The following is a 17372-nucleotide window of genomic DNA, read 5'->3' as shown; positions in this document are numbered from 1 at the left end:
ATGCACTAAAACCTCCCTAGTGCACACCGATGTAGTCCTGTTTCAAAGAGTACTATGTCAATGTGCACTAAGGACCTTTTAGTGGACGCTAGCAGGGTCCACACAGACAGTGTGTGACATGCTGGTGCACACTAGAATTTACACCCCAGCTGGTGTGCACTGATGCAGCATGTACACAAGCACATTGGCAGTCTTAGTGAGCAGTTAGAGTGTCCACTTGGGGAATCAATGCTGAGTAGCTAGTGTGCACTAACTACTGTGGGCTTGTCCACATGTGGGAAAAGCCCTGAGGAATTTTTCCACTTGAATTCTGATTGCTTACCAAACCCACAGAGAGACTACTCCACTAGCCCTCTATGCCATGAGCTATGGAGTGGTGCTATATGCAGGGGTGGAGGAAGGGGACTCACACATTCTTACACCTGCAGCCCCCCCAGCCCAACGATGGTTGTGCACAACTGGAAAAATTTTCAGCAAGAAACAAAGCTTTTGGGTTGAATAGGAAAATGAAAGAAAAGCAGACCACAAATCTGACATGTTAGTGAGGTGATTCTGTGAGACACATATGGGAAAGTATAGTAGGAACCACTGAAAAGTGCTCTGCTCTGAGGGATTTTTGCAGGAAATCAAGGACTGCTATATTCTAATGCACTGCTTCTTATAATGCGTCTTCCAGTCATAAAAGACAAACCCTCATCTATATAAAATAGTTCAGAAATTGCATTTTCTGAACTGTCTTTCTGAAAAAAATGGATTTCTTTTACTTTAGCAGCACATTTTTCAGCTGAGTTTGTGTGGAACCAAAGTGATGTTTAGCAGTTTAGAATATCTGAGAAGATAAACTCCAGCTTGGTTTTCATAACCCTTGATGCCAGGAGCTGGCATGCAGATGGTGGGAGCTCCCAATCTACTGATGCTGCAGGGTTATTTTGTGCTATTATCTTCTACCTGTGGTGTTCCTACGTATTTGCAGCAGAAAGTGGAGAATTGAAATACCTTTCTCATAAGCCCACATCAAACAGGTCTGCTCATCTTTTTCTCCACTAGACCTGCTGGGATCACAGGCTACCAGATTCATATCAGCTCCATTATCCAGTAAAAACTGTACTAGACGAATGTGACCATGGTAGCAAGCACAGTGTAATCCTAGAACATTAGAGAAGAAAGAACAGTCACTGTGGTAAGCACAGTTGTTACAACATAATTGAACTTGTAGTAATAGCTATAAAACTGGAATTGATTTCCTTGATAAATGAATATATTATCAGACAAAAGAACAGAGAATATTATTCTACAAGAGCCAATCTATTGCATGCCCTATAGTAAAAGTTATTTTACAGTACTTATTTTACCATGTGCAATTCACTACCACAAACCTAGGTTAGCAACCTAGGATGTAAGAACAAACAGAAAAAGAAAGGGCTCCCCCGACCTAGTTTGAGCAGGTCTCCTCCCTTCTTGTATCTCTGCACTGGTTCTCCATTTATTCAGTGTTCTCCTCTGCACTTTCAAAGCACTTCACACCCCCTCTGCCTATCTCTGTCCCCAATCCTAATCCACCCAACTTTCTCTCAGGACTGATGCGTTCATCTCCTTAAGCCACTCCCCTCTTTGCACCCTCTTCCACGTCGCCATGCTTAGTTGGAACAGCCACACAATTAATGTACTACTCCCCCTCACACACACTGCCAACATTTTCTAAAAAACCACTTGTTCTGTGAAGTGTGCTAGTTATAAAGATCACATGCTGCTTTGTGTTTGGTCACTGTTCTGTACCTGCTCATGCTTTAAGGCACAATACTGTCAGGTGCTCTATGCTCTCAATGCCTATTGGCTTCAGTGGGAGCTGAGAATGCTCAGTCCCTTGCAGAATTGGGTACTTAGTCTGTAAAGTTGGAATTTCCAAAGGAGCCTAGCAGTGTGAGAATCTCTTTGAAATTCAGTGGGAGACTGAAGACCTCACTCCCACAGGCAGGCACCTTTGGAAATCCCAGCCTAACCACTTCAGGTTGGAAACATGTCCTCTGCTTAGTATATTTTACCTGTTAAAAAGTGTGGTGTTATTTATATATGCAAATAATAAATCACAGTCCTCACGATCGTACCTGTATGCCCATCTCTTCCTTGATGATTGATGCTTAAAACATTCTGGTCAAGCAGAAATTTTACTAGTTCTATGTTCTTGCCATAGGTACAGGCACTGCAAGAAATAAACAACAAAATAAAAAAGAACTCCCCAGTCCCCAGAAATAGCAAAATTAACGTTGGTTACCTAAAGATTTCAAGGGAGTTACATTGGCATAAAACCCATGTAACAGAATGGAGAATCTAAATGAAGGCTTTATCTACTAAAACAAGTATGTGCTTTTCTGTTACAATGGAAGTATCCTGAATATCCTGGTGCCAATATCAGACACAGTTGTGCAAAATTAATTGGGTCTGTTCTGCAAGTGCTTTTAAAGAACTCTACATTTTCATAAAATTGTGGCCAAAAATATTTAGAACAAAATTTCACACAAATTTTGCTGTGCCACCTTGTTAGATGAAAAGTCTGGAGGACAAGTGGATTTTGGGTATAATGTGGTCCAAGCTTAGATTCCCTTGGTCAGAAAAAGGAAAAGAAGCAATGATTTATACAACTGTTGATGAACTTCCAACATCTCTCTCATGCCTGCTATTACCATCTGGTTCTAGCTCTTTTCTCTTTCTCCACCGTCTCCTTTGTGGCACCTAACTCTAGCCTTGCCTCTCTCTCAGACATGAGTCTAGCATCCACACCTTCCTGCAGTCCTGCCCCCGCTTAGGTTGAAGTGGCTGCTACTGCCAATTTTGCATGCATTTGTAAGCAGCAGTCTATTGACAATGGTGTTTAAAATGTCCTACCTGTGAAAAGCTGTTTCACTGAATATATTTTCCTTAGTCAGACTTTCTGTTCCTGACAGCTGGATTATTTCCTTGACAACTTCAAACTTTCCATTGTAACAAGCACTGAAGACAAAGTCAGCAGAGTGTTATTGATAATGCTATGAATTACACCAATGCAATGCAAAGCAGTGCTTCTGTGCATTACTCACAGGTGTAAAGGTGTGTCTCCATAAATATTGGCCACATGGGGCTGAACTTCAAAATTGCTTTGGAGTAGGAACTTCACTATTTCATGATGTCCAAATCGAGAACAGAAGTGTAGAGGAACATGGTCTTCATTGTCCTGAGCATTCACTATCATTTGAATCAGACAGAGGAAAGTGAACTGTTTATACTCACTTTTTCAGAGACAGCAAGAGAGAGTTTGCGCATGCACACTATGAAATCCCAAGACAGTTAATTGATGAAATATTTATGGACCTACTGAAGTTAATGGGAGCTTTTCCATTGACTTCAATGTATGCAGGATCAGACTATGTAATCTGACACTGTTCATAATAAATCACCAAGGCCAATTATTCAGGATGTAATTAGTTATTGCAACAGCAGATTTACTGAATCTTTCAATAAAGTTTTCAGTGAAGAAAAGAGGGAGGTATTAATGAATTAGTGGCCCTTAGAAAGTGGATTACTGCCAGTGTATTAACAATGTGAAACAAAACTATAATCCAAAGACATTAGGTATAGGAAAACAACCACCGGAGTTATTTCAAATGAGTGGAACAAAATTCATTCACTAAAAAAATCAGGAAGAAAATCTTTCATTGCTGTGGAATCCAGAGTTATTTTTAAATAATATATTAGGCTTCTTGAGTACCAGCATTAGAACCATGGAACCAGGAGCAGTTACAGAGTGACAGAAAAAAAATCAAAAACAGATGTACAGGAGATACAAGTAAGGATATAATGTTTCATGCGCATTAATAAAAATAATTTATAAAAAGCAAACAAAGAAAAATGCTATTTCCGTCTTCTGGATCTCCCAAGTTTTCCCTTTTCCCTTATGGCTATGTTTTAGGCCTCAATCCTGCAACGTCTTAGAGTCATAGAGTTTAAGGCCAGAAGGGACCACCTGAGCATCTAGTCTGACCTCCTGTACCATACGGAGTGCATCGGCATGCTAATCCCGAATCCCAAAATTAGACCAAAGACCACAGGAGACTAGACTATTATGAGCCACAAGCAGAGAATGGGAAGGACTGAGGTGCACCAGTGCCTGAGGCCCCCAAAATGGCAGGGAAATGATTATGTGAGATATACTCAGATAATCCTGCCAAGTGACCTGCACCCACGCACTGCAGAGGAAGGTGAAAACCTCCCAAGGACATTGCCAATCTGACTGAGGAGAAAATTCCTTCCCACTCCCACATATGGTGATCAGTTAGACCCTGAGCATGCGAGCAAGAACCAGCCAAGCACTTTTGAGAGAAGACACTTGGCCACTTCAGAGCCCTGACCCTCCCACCTCCAATGTCCCATCTCTAGCCATGGCCATCCCTGATGCTTCAGAGGAAAGAGATTAAAAAAAAGAAAAGAAAAGAAAGGTACACATTTAACTTTACACCCAGCAATGGTGCAAGATATGGAACTACTTCCTTGAGTGATGTTAAGCAGGTATGTAAATCTTTGCAGGATTGGGATAAGACATTTTGAGGTTGGGACAGTCTCTCTCTCTCTGTCTCTTGCACATAATTATACACAGAAAACATATGATCCTGTGAGAGTTTGGGATGGTTTCATTATTCTTGAAAGGCAAGAACGTTTTATAGCAGTGTCATGGATTTTGTATGTGGTGGCATATATTTTACAAAAGATATAATCTACAGATGTTTTAGAAAGAATTTTTAAAAATGTATTGAGACAATTTCTTGTCTCCCTCCACGTGTAAAGCCGGTTGCCTTAGTTACCATGTAACTGTATAAGCCTGAGAAGGAAAGCAAAATTAAAATGAATTTAAAATACCTCTAAACATAACTCAAATCCACCAAGGGTCCTGTTGTGATACCAATGCCCTAAACTTCTGTAGGATTATGATTTCCCAGTTTAATTACTATATTTTTCTAAAAAAAATGCTGGGGGACAGATTGCACTAATTAGCAATTGGTGCACTTCAGAAGAGTTGGGGTGAAATCCTGGTCCCAATGAAGTCCATGGCAAAACTCCCATTGACTTGAACCAGGGCTTTGTTTCCATTAGCACTCAAAAGATTAGCAAAAATGCTATTTTCACTGAAAGACAATATCATACAAAATCTTCCTCCTATAAATAGTAACTTCTACAGGGGAAGTTTCCTTCTAATCCTCTCAAATTAGCAGCTGGTTTATACCCTGAAGTGTGAGGGTTTATATAAATTCTTTTTATCTAAACCAGTGATACTCAAACTGAGGCTCGGGACCCACAAATTACTTTTAATACGTCTCCTATGGCTCTTCGCAACACATGATATTAAAACACTGTGATTTAATTATTAACCAATCTAAGTTATTAACCAGCCAGGATGCTTTACTACGTTATTACCAATTGTAGAATACTTGGTTAGTCATTTTGCTGTGAGTGTGTGTGTGTGTATACAAATTGTTTCATTTACAATTTATATACTGTATATAGTAAATGAAACAATGAATTCACACTACTGTAGCTCTTTTGGGTAATGTTGATCACTAATTTGGCTCCTGAACCACTGAGGTCTGAGTATCAATGATCTAAAGTAACTGTGGATGTTCACAGTACCCATATAAATTGTCCATCACCCTTTTGGAGCCAACAAACTCTTGGCTTCAATGATATATTGTGGCAATAAATTTCATGGATTAGTTATGCATTGTGCAAAATCAGTATTAAGTTTGTTGCTTTTCATTTCCATCAACTGTCCTTTTGTTTTTGTAGTCTGAGAAGGGGTAAATAGCCTACAATTTCATTTCTCTCTAGACCATTCATTATTTTGTATAGCTCTAGTGTGTCACCTTTGAGTTCTTACTATTGTCACCTGTCATCCTGACAGAGGCTAACTCATTTGGTACTAGCATAAATAAGAAGGGAAATAAAATGTCAAAGTTCAACTCTCCTAGAAGACTTTCAGTCTGATAAGCCCACCAAGTGACCTGAGAGGCAGGAATACTTCCGCACATTCCAAACCACAACAAAAAGCAAGCCCGGAGAGCTGTGAAGCAGAGCTTGCAACATTCACTTATGCCCTGGAGAGTGAAGCTGAAACTATTTATAAAGCATTTCCTTTTGCTGAGGTGGGAGATAAGAATAATGTTGACATTGTTTTTTTAAAAATACAATAAGCATTTTCATTCCCAAAAGGAATGTTATAGACAAACAGGGATATATTCCCCAAGGGAGCAGAGGCCCAGAAAAAGCGTGAAAGCTTTCATAAGGTAATTATATGAACAGGGAGTGCATTGTGATTTTGGCATCAGTAAAGAGGAATGTATAGAGATCTTCTAATAGTTGGATTTTAAACAAGGAACTTTTAGAAAAATCACAGGCAATGTCTGAGCTAACTCTGGGACAGCTGGTGCCACTAGCATGGCAGTCTGAGGTAGCAAAATGCAAGTCAGACAGCAAGAAAATAGTAGATACATGGTAAATAAAGAAGAAAAGAATAAATTCCAATTGGGGAAAAAGAGAAGCACTTTCAGACCATCAAGTAACCTGGGCAGAAATATGACAGGTATGGCAATTGCCAACTAGCAGAATCAAGAAAAAGAAGCCAAGGAAATAGTCCACGTGAGGGTGAGTGATACCTCTTTACAGGAATCTGTATTCAAAAACAAGCAGGCTTGTCCTGTTAATCTTAAAATCTGATATCTAATTTCAATTTGACTTTAATTGGCAGAGGTGATTGTGATTTGCAGAGAGACTTTTAAGAAGATGAGCCACAACCCAGGATAATGTTCAGTAGTCCGAAGGGGCAGATAAGTTTCCTAGGTTAATTAAAAACCCATAGGACCTACATGGGCAATGAATACTTGTTTGACAACCACTGCAGCAATCTACTAGATCAAACTATGGTCACTGATATGGGCTTCATAAAAGGCATAAGAAGAAAAATCCATTATACCTGTGTGAAGATAAAGGACATACTTGTCTACTAGCTACTGACTACTTTTCTAGATTTGTAGAGATTCTACTTCTTACTATACCCACTAGGTTGGCAAAACAGATAAAAGGCATTTTTTTCTCATTTTGGAGGCACAGTCACCCATAACAGACCACAATCTGCCAATTTAGAGTTCCAAGCTTTTGAGAAACAATGATTTCAAGAATATTACTTCCAGCTCCCACCACTGTCAAGGGAATAGAATCTAAAAGACAGTGTTCTAAAAAAATAAACCTGAATCTTGCCTCCATGTTCTGCTGAGTTAATAGGGAAACCCCCACATCAGGCACCAAACTAAGACAGTTCAGCTGGTTATGAGTCCACAGTTAAGAATAATATTGTCAAACTCAGAGGCAAATCTTCAACCTAAGTGGCCCTGTTTAAAGGATGTGAAGCTGAGAAACAATAAATATAAAAGGTCTCGGTCTTTCTTCTCCAACCATCAGAATGAATATCAAAGTTTATCCAATCTTAAATTAGGAGACCCAGTCTTGATAATCCTGGAGACAGAATAAAATTGGACAGCACCAGCTGTTTTTGTAGGGCACAGTTGTACCAATATTCCACATGAGTCTTCATTCTGCACCCAAGGGGGAGACTGATCAAGATACTCAGCAGCATGGAAGAAACAGGTGGCATCTTCAGATGGATCCAAACCCAGCAGAATTGCTATATGACTCTACTTGAAATGTTCCTTTAGTGAACGGAGATAATGCCATTGAGAAGAATCTGAAGACTATTAAACTGGAGTCTACAGTCCTAGAGTTTGATCAACTAAATGAATCAGCTGGACAAAACTCTCTTGAAGAGATGTGTTGTGTTTCTTTCAATCTGTAGCAGAGAGAGAGGCAGCAGGGAGATGAGGAAAATTCTAGGAAGAAGTTCTACAGTGAAACATGATGGGTGTGTGTGTTATTTTAGGGATAATTCTCTCTTCTTATTCTAAGCAAAGTTCCTTCTTCAGTGTTAAAAGAAAGTGATTCTTTACCATTGTCACATGACAGAAGGATCAAGTTACATGAAAAGTAGCATTGACTGACATGAAGAAGTGTTTGCGGGATCTGATCCAAAAATCAGCATGTTTTGTATTGTAACCTAATAATAAAGAATTTACTACTATCATACAGTTTTATTTGGATTTTTTAAAATAGAACTTACCAAGATACTACATAATGCAAATAGGTAAAAATAATGAATGCATAAATAATACAAACCGCATATTAAAATAATGGGAGCACAGTGGGAGTGAAAAGACGAGAGAAAGATAAAAACATGAAAAAACATACAAAAATGAGATTTTTCATGCTAAACAAATCAAGGTCAGCAATTAGATGTTTTCAATATTAAGGGAATGTCAAGTGATAATAGTTCATAAAGGTAAATTAGACTTTTAAAATGTATTAGTGGCTTAAAATAAATTGAGAGTTTATAAGAATCTGATCAAAATGCACTGCCACTGTCTTGGTAGGGCCACAATATTTAAGAAAAATGTTTTATTTATCTGGTTATTCTACTAAGAGTTCCTTTCCAATAGCGTTCATATTGCATGTTAGGGAATTCCATGTAAACAAACTATAGGACTAGCATTTGGAGAGGGAGTGCACTGTGCTTGCAGCCTATTGGTTACAATATAAAATACATGAATAATGCATTTGTGTATTTCCTTTTATATAGCTTTGTGATGGGGATGAAGCAGAACATTGGCACTCCCTGGATTTTGTAAAGGTTAGTAAAGTCTGGCCATGCTTTGACTTTTTCACTATGTTGCAATGGTCACTGCTTTTCTTTCTCTATTTCGGAGATATGAGAGACAGGAATTGAATGTCCAACCAGTCAATATATATTAAAATGAATAGGTCAAACTCATTAAACATATTGCTGAATTTCAGAGCATGTTTTCAGATTCCTTTGGCTAATTTTATATCATAAATTATTTTCATTCTTAAATGTTTGAGTTCTTCCTCTGTTGCCATGGTGATTTCAAGTTTCAAAATGTGCTACTTTGGGGGGTAAGACATTTTCAGCTTTCTTTGCTTTTTCTATTGAGGAATTGTAGTGGGGCGAACTGCCCCACTCCCTGTGAGAATGGGCTGTGGCAGGCCAGGGCGCCTGTGCAGACAGGAAGCCAATCAGAGAAGGGCTTATTGTGAGCCAATCAGGACCAGGCTCAGACATATATAAAGGCTGCCCAGAGCAGGAGCAGTCAGTCTGTCCTAGGCCTTTGAGAGGGGAAGGTCAGTCTCCAAGGGTGGAGACTAGCACTGCAGACAGCGCAGTGCTGGCCAGGGCTCGGGGAGGCTAGAGAGCTTGAGCCCATAGCCGCCAGGCTGCAGGCCCTGAAGGGAAGGGCCTAGCGGGTGCGAGGTGCTGTAGGGGAAGTGGCCCAGGGAAGCAGACTGAGGGGAGAGGAGGAGGGGAGAGGACGAGGGGAGAGGAGGAGGACAGCGAGGCTGCCACCAGAGGGTCCCTGGGCTGGGACCTAGAGTAGTGGGCGGGCCTGGGTCCCCCCCCTTCACTCCTTGCAGTACACCCAGCCAATGGCCGTAGGGAGCGGCCATTATACTACGCCAGATCCCTGATGAGGGATTGGACTCAGAGGGTGGTTGGACATAGGGGCTGGGGTGTGGGACTGCTGATCACTGACCCCCGGAAGGGGGTGCAGATGGACTAAGGGGCACTGCCGGAGGGCAGTGGCCTCGAAGAGGACGCCGCTGAGCAGGCAGCAACGCAGGTCCAGAGATAGCAACAGAGGGCAGAACGACGGATGGGACACCACCAGGAGGGGGCGCTCCACTGGCCAGAGCTAATTCCCGGAGTCACCAGCAGGAGGCGCCAGGTGGTGAGTCCCCACCCTGTTACAGAAATGTACAAATTTTAAAACAAATAATCTTGAATGGGGCACTAATTTCCTCTTCTTTTGGAATAAATTAACTAAGTGATGATAAACCTTTTACAGCCTTGTATGGTGAATGCACATCTCTTCTCCTCTCCCTCTACCCCTTTATTATAATTATATTGGTTCAGTGTGCACATATCAAGACTTAAATATCAAGGGCTCACTGTTCAAAAAAGACGGTTACTCACCGTAGTAACTGTTGTTCTTCGAGATGTGTTGCTCCTATCCATTCCAGTTAGGTGTGCGCGCCGCGCGTGCACGGCTCTTCGGAAGATTTTTACCCTAGCAACTCCGGCGGGCCGGCTGGGCGCCCCCTGGAGTGGCACCGCTATAGCGCAGGATATATACCCCAGCCGGCCCGTCCGCTCCTCAGTTCCTTCTTGCCGGCTACTCCGACAGTGGGGAAGGAGGGCGGGTCTGGAATGGATAGGAGCAACACATCTCGAAGAACAACAGTTACTACGGTGAGTAACCGTCTTTTCTTCTTCGAGTGATTGCTCCTATGCATTCCAGTTAGGTGATTCCCAAGCCTTACATAGGCGGTGGGGTCGGAGTTAGATGTTGCAGAACGCAACCGCTAAGCCAGAGGCTGCAACAGCTCTGGACTCCGGGACCAATGAGGCAAAGGTGTGGACCGAGGACCAGATAGGTGTACAACACATCCCCCGAAAGGGTATGCGAGCCAGGAAGGCAGCTGAGAAGCGTGAGCCCTGGCGGAATGTGCCGCAAGGTGGCTCTATGGAACATGGGCCAAAACAGAAGAGGTGCAGGTGCACAACGTCATTGAAGATGAAATCCTCTAGGAGGAGACAGGTATGCCCTTCGTCCAGTATGCCGGTACGATGAAGGTTGTGGGGGCGTTACGAGAGGGCTCTGTCCGCTAGATATAGATTGCGGACGCCCTACAGATGTCGAAGGAGGGCAACCGTTGCTCTCCTTGCAAAGAGAGTGGCTTTGGAAAGAAGACCGGAAGGAAGATATCCTGGTAGATATAAAAGGCCGACACCTCCTTAGGGAGGCAGGTCGGACGTGGTAATAACTGCCCTTGTCCTTGAGGACACAGTATACCTTGGGCCTATTGTGAGAGTCTGAAGCTCGGAGACTCGTGTGGCCACAGGAAAGGGTACCGGAAACTGACTTGCAGGACAGTTATATCAACGAGCATGTTGACATTGGCTCGAATAGGGCAGTCATAAAACTGGTTAGAACCAGATTGAAGAGCCAGGTTTATGGCGGGGCCCCACTGGGGGAGTGTATAAACGCGCCAAGCCCTGAGGAACCAGATGGAATGGAGCGGGAGCTCGGCGGGAGAAACCTTGCGCGTTTTGGAGCAGCATGAGAAACGCTTCCACTCGGCCAGATACTTCAACCGAATGGACGATTTTATACCACCCCGGAGAATCCCGTAGAACCGAGGTCGAACAACGTAACTCGGATCGGTTTAGCCATGCAGGAGTCCTGCTGTGAGGTGCAGGGATTACAAGAGCGGGTGGTGAAGGTTGCCGTGATCCCGCGTCATGGGGTCTGTGCCACGAGGGTTGCTACCGACAGGTGTAGCAACATGGTGTGCCAGTGGTGCCCAGGTTACACTGGAGCGATCACGATCAGGGGCGCTCTGTCCCTGCGGAGTTTGAGTAGGACCTTGTGGACCGGCGGGGACAGTGGAAAGCGTACGGTAGATGGCTGATCCACAGCCTCAGGAAAAACCTCCAAGACCGAGCCTGGGGAGAGGCCTTGGAACGAGGAGAATTTCTCTCTCTCTGCCCGTTCTCGCAAGAGCAAGGAGGGCTATGCTGGGAAAGACCCACTTCTGGAAAACGGAATAGATAAAGACGGGAGGAAACCACCACTTGTGAGACAGGAAGGATCTGCTGAAGCGATCCGCCAGCTGAATCGCCTGGTACACAAGGCAGACTGCTCTCAGCTCTCGGACATTGATGTGTAAGGCCAGCTCTTGCGCTGACCAAAGGCCGTGAGTGCGAAACTACGCCAGGTGCGCACCCAGCCGAGAGATGGGCTGTCTGTCATGAGGGACCCCGAGGGGTGAAAGAAACAGCAACCCCGGATGCACCGGGGAGGACGCCGACTCCCGGTGGAGGGAGCCTAGGCTGCTCGGGGGGAACGAGCCGACCACGAGTATGCCATCTCTGCCCGGGTGGCACACCCAGGTGAGCCATGATTGAAGTGAACAGAGGCGAAGCCTGGCATGTTTGGTTGCAAACGTGTAGACAGCCATGTGACTCAGGAAACCTAGGCAAGTGCGAGTCTGGAGTCCAGGACAGCCCCAATGAATTCCCTTCCCTGTATGGGAATCAGAGTGGATTTTACTATTGATCATCAGGCCTGGACACAGGAATAGGTTCGTGTCGATGCCCACATGACTGGTACTTTGGGCCCGGTGGTTCTACGAAGGAGCCACTCGTCTAGATACGGAGAACGTGTATACGACAGTGGCGAAGAAAGGCGGCGACTACAGCCATGCACTTTGAATACCCCTGGGCTGTATAGAGGCCAACCGGGAGGGCCGTATACTGAGAATAACGATGGTAGGCCCCAAACCGAGGGTACCTTCTGTGTGGAAGAGAAATGGTGACGTGAAAATACGCGCCCTTCATATCGAGGGCGGCGTACCAGTCTCCGGGATCCCAGGATGGGATGACGGTCGCCCTAGGTACCATGCGGAACTCTGCATCGTGACTTGTTGAGTTCCCGCAGGTCTAGGGTAGGTCTGAGACCTCCCTTCGCCTAGGGGATTAGGTTTCGCCCTTAGGTACCTCCTGTATAGCTCCGATGAAGAGGAGCGTCCGCACCTCTTGCCAGAGGAATCGCTCGTGAGAGGGGTCCCCAGGAGGGGCGAGGATGGGTAGGCTTTTGCCCCATTGGTGGTTAGAAGGACCCTAATTTCCGCTCCTTTGGGGTCCGGATTGATGGCCACGACCGTGTAAGCCACGCCCACTGGCCAAGTCCTGACTTTGTCAAGGCGCAGGGTAAGAGCGGAGGCTGGGGACGGAAACGTCGGCACTGAATCATCGGCGTGTGCATGCCGAGAGAGAGAGAGCAAAGTGACCCTGCTGCCCTTTAGACCCTGTTTTCAGAGAACAGGCCTGTGCCATTGAAGGGCAAGACCTGTATCGCGTGCCGCAGCTGCGAGGGAAGGCTCGACAACTGGAGCCATGAAACGCGCCGCGTGGCAACACCCGAGGCCAGAGTCATGGCAGCGGAGTCAGCTGCGCCCAACGAGGCCTGGAGGGAAGCTCTCTCCAGCTCCGTCCTTTGCTGCAGGAGGGCATCGAACTCTTGACGGGAGTTCCGAAGAAGCGACTCTGTAAATTTGCCCACTGCTACCCACAGTAGCGGATAAGTAGGGCTTGCTGGTTCGCTACACGAAGTTGCAGGGCCCCCTCCGGGTACATCTTACGGCCCAGTAAGACCACACGCCCAGCCTCTTTGGATTTAGGGGCTGGTCGCATTTCGATTAGAGGAGGGCCGGAGGGGCATGTTCCTGCCCCCGCCTCATCTGGGGAGGAGGAAGAAGAAAGGCCAGGGACAAGCGGGTCCTGTGTGGGCTCGAGCTCCTGGACGACCTCCTGATCCGGTGGGATCTGGGAGCCCGGTGCCGAACCGGGGGTTGCGCTGTACCGGTCGGACGGAGATGACTAATTGTCACCCCTGGCACCCAGAGCTCCGAGGGAACGGAGCGAGATGAGGTCACCGGTACGCCTCTGGCGTGGTAGTACACTCAAGGCGTCCAGAATGACCACTGATAGGTCTCCTGGAAGACTCTGGAGGGCACATCGGAAACAGAGTGCTACGCATATGAAGTGTCCGCACGGGACGACACTGATGCGTGGCTGGATGGCCCTGGAGGAGCTGAAAGCTCTTGGTAGAGTCTCCGTCTGTAACTGACGTCGCTCGATGCGGCACCGGGGATCGGTACCGGTAGACAGACCGGTACCGAGAACGGGACCCGCCACCGAAGCTGTGCTGGGCGGTCGACCGAGGGTGCGTGGCTCGATGATCAGGAGTGGCTACGAGCGTCCCGGTGCCTGGGGCTTGATCGGTGCTGAGTGTCCCGGACCAGGGATCAGAATGCTGACCGGTGCCGCGAGCACTACTGGTACCAACATGGAGAACGGTGCCGAGACCTAGATCGGTGACGGGACCGAGAACATCTGCGGGATCGCGACCCTGAACGGTGCCGCTCTGCGGTGCCGAGGTAGGGTGGTTTGATCAAGGCAGGCTTGCCCATCGACTATGTAACCCCCACCGGCGGTGCCGGGGGTTGAGGCAGCGCAGATGCTGTCGTTGCAATCAGCCCCCTCGCCGTGGACACTGTCTCCGGCGTGGAGGGAATAGTGAGCTCGACCCTAACTGGCACCACGGATGCAGCTTCATAGCGAGCTCGACCACGGCCTGTACCGGGGAGCGTTCCAGCACCGGACTCGACGGCTTTTGCCTGGCCAGAGTAAATGGTGTGGGCATTGTCGGTGCCGCGGTAGAGATCGGTACTGGGCGATCCGACGGAGCAGAGCGCTCGGCTGCGGAGCAGCCGGCTCGGACGCAGCTTCAGGGCAAGCTCGACCACGGCCCGTACCGGGGAGCTTTCCGGCACCGGACTCGACGGCTCTTGCCTGGCCGGAGTTAACGGTGCGGACATTGACGGTGCCGCGGCAGACATCGGTGCCGGGCGGTCCCACTGAACATAGCGCTCGGCTGCAGAGCAGGCAGCTCGGACGCAGCATCCTAGCGAGCTCGACCACGGTCTGTACCGGGGAGCTTACCAGCACCGGACTCGACGGCTCTTGCCTGGCCGGAGCTAACGGTGTGGATACTGTCGGTGCCGCGGCAGACATCGGTGCCGGGCGATCCGACTGAGCATCGCGCTCGGCTGCGGAGCAGGCGGCTCGGACGCAGCTTCCGGGCGAGCTCGACCACGGTGCGTACCGGGGAGCTTTCTAGCACCTGACTCGACGGCTCTTACCTGGCCGGAGGTAACGGTGCGGATATTGTCGGTGCTGCGGCCGACATCGGTGCTGGGTGATCCGACGGATCATAGCGCTCGGCTGCGGAGCAGGCGGCTCAGACGCAGCTTCAGAGCGAGCTCGACCACGGTCCATACCGGGGAGCTTTCCAGCACCGGACTCGACGGCTCTTGCCTGGCCGGAGTGAAAGGTGTGGATAGTGTCGGTGCCGCGGCAGACATCGGTGCCGGGCGATCCGACGGAGCATAGCGCTCGGCTGCGGAGCAGGCGGCTCGGATGCAGCTTCAGAACGAGCTCGACCACGGTCCATACCGGGGAGCTTTCCAGCACCGGACTCGACGGCTCTTGCCTGGCCGGAGTGAAAGGTGCGGATATTGTCGGTGCCACGGCAGACATCGGTGCCGGGCGATCCGACTGAGCATAGCGCTCGGCTGCGGAGCAGGCGGCTCGGACGCAGCTTCTGGGCGAGCTCGACCATGGTGCGTACCGGGGAGCTTTACAGCACCGGACTCGACGGCTCTTGCCTGGCCGGAGTAACTCTTCATCCTCCAGGAGAGGGGTCCATGCCGAGGGTACGTCGGTAGCGACGGTGGTGCCAGGAGGCCTTGGCGGTACCGGCGATCCGGTGCCGAGGGAGCGCGCTGTGAAAACTAACTAGCGCTCGGCGCTGAGAGCGGAGGAGCAAGAGCTGCCTCCCGCAGGAGCTGTTTAAAATGAAAGCCCCGCTCCCCTTTGTTCACTGATTAAGGGCCTCACAAATGCGGCACTTATCTGGGAGGTAATATCCCTCGAGGCACTTAGGAGAAGATCTCTTGTCGGCAGCGGCTTGCGGCCAGCCAAGCATTAGAACACGCTGTGGACCGGGCATCGGACCCGGCACCGAGTGAGGGGAAGGGGATAAACCCCAACCCCTGTAAAATAAATACACTATACTATTCTACAAACAAACAGAGTTAACTACACTATAAACAGAACGAGAGAAAACTACGAGTAGCTAGGGAAGTGGAGGTCAGCTAAGCTGCGCTCCACTGTTCCAACGGCCGTCACGGGCGGAAAGAAGGAACTGAGGAGCGGACGGGCCGGCTGGGGTATATATCCTGCGCTATAGCGGCGCCACTCCAGGGGGCGCCCAGCCGGCCCGCCGGAGTTGCTAGGGTAAAAATCTTCCGAAGAGCCGTGCACGCGCGGCGCGCACACCTAACTGGAATGCATAGGAGCAATCACTCGAAGAAGAAAAATACTTACAAATCTGAGTCATGCTGTTTCCCCATTTTTTCCTAATGAGTGAGTAGGAGGGATGTAATACATTCATGACTCTCAGAGAACATGTTAAATTTATACTCCCAGATACCAGTAAGTAGGAGGAGTGTGGGTGCAGACGCAGTTACAGTGTAACTTGCAGAACAGGTCTATGACACTGTGGAAATCATGTATATGAATGATGCTGCTTTTGGCACCACTGGTTTTGGAGCTGTGCACAGAAAACCCGAGTCCTGTGTGAAATGATCAAAGGAAAAAGACATATGGAATGTTGCCTTTTGTACGGTGTGGTTATTTAGCAAAGGAAAGTATATTGATAGATATGAGAGCGAGATCGATATTAGAATAGATATAGATATACCCACACACATATATAGACCCAGTTCAGGACAACATTTCTATTCAGAACAGCACTGAACCATGTGCTTAACTCTAAGCATGTGCTCATACTCCATTGAAGTCAATGGAAGTTATGCATATGCTTAACTGCTGTCATGAATAGGGATGGATTTCAGCACAAGCTCATGTGCTTTCCTGAATTTAGGATTTAGAATTTAGGCCATTTACTGCAGGCTTGAGAATGCAGTACTCCCACATACAAAACTCCCACAATGACCACTTCCCACTGAAATTAACTGAAAGATTCCCATTGACTTCAATGGGCATTGGATCAGGAACTGACTAAGGACGCCGCTTGTGTAGGGAAAGCCCCTGGTGGGCTGGGCTGGTTTGTTTACCTTCCGCGTCCACAGGTCCAGCCGGTTCGTTGCTCCAGGCCAATGGGAGCTGCAGGAAGCGGCGCGGGCCAAGGGACGGGGCAGGTAAACAAACCAGCCTGGCCCACCAGGGGCTTTCCCTACACAAGCAGCATCCCAAGCATGGGAAACACTGAACTAAGGATTGCAACACTGGGAATTTTATATGATTTTCAAATATGGATAGATAGAATCCTTTTAAAGCTTTGTCTGCTGTGCTCCATTGTGTTAATTAATGACTAGCTATGAATATTGATTGGCAGAAGACATTGAATGGGGTTCTAGATTGTGAGACTGAAGTAGAATAATGTTGATAACTTTGTTCTTACTATAGTATGTAGGATTCTTGTAGCAAATGCCAATTGCCCAGTCCCCTTCTGTTTTGCTTTTTATTAGGCCTCTCAAAATCACATGGAGATTGTCTCCCTGGGCAAAATCCTGACTCA

The 17372-nt window shown here is 47.3% G+C and overlaps 1 protein-coding gene across 3 annotated transcripts in view; it reads right to left on the bottom strand.

Moving 5' to 3' along the window:
• The window catches only part of LOC123375589 (serine/threonine-protein kinase TNNI3K), a 188329-nt gene that overhangs the window by 110078 nt on the left and 60879 nt on the right, over positions 1-17372 (bottom strand). For all 3 annotated transcript variants that reach the window (XM_045026599.1, XM_045026600.1, XM_045026601.1), the window contains 4 exons: positions 3075-3219; positions 2884-2988; positions 2106-2200; positions 997-1146 (listed from right to left, as the gene is read on the bottom strand). In XM_045026599.1, coding sequence (XP_044882534.1) covers positions 997-1146; positions 2106-2200; positions 2884-2988; positions 3075-3219 — 495 coding nt within the window. The remainder of the gene's footprint in view (positions 1-996; positions 1147-2105; positions 2201-2883; positions 2989-3074; positions 3220-17372) is intronic.

This window comes from Mauremys mutica, chromosome 8, assembly GCF_020497125.1.
Source record: "Mauremys mutica isolate MM-2020 ecotype Southern chromosome 8, ASM2049712v1, whole genome shotgun sequence".
NCBI classification, from domain to species: Eukaryota; Metazoa; Chordata; order Testudines; family Geoemydidae; genus Mauremys; species Mauremys mutica.
This window is presented reverse-complemented; position numbering and strand designations above follow the sequence as displayed.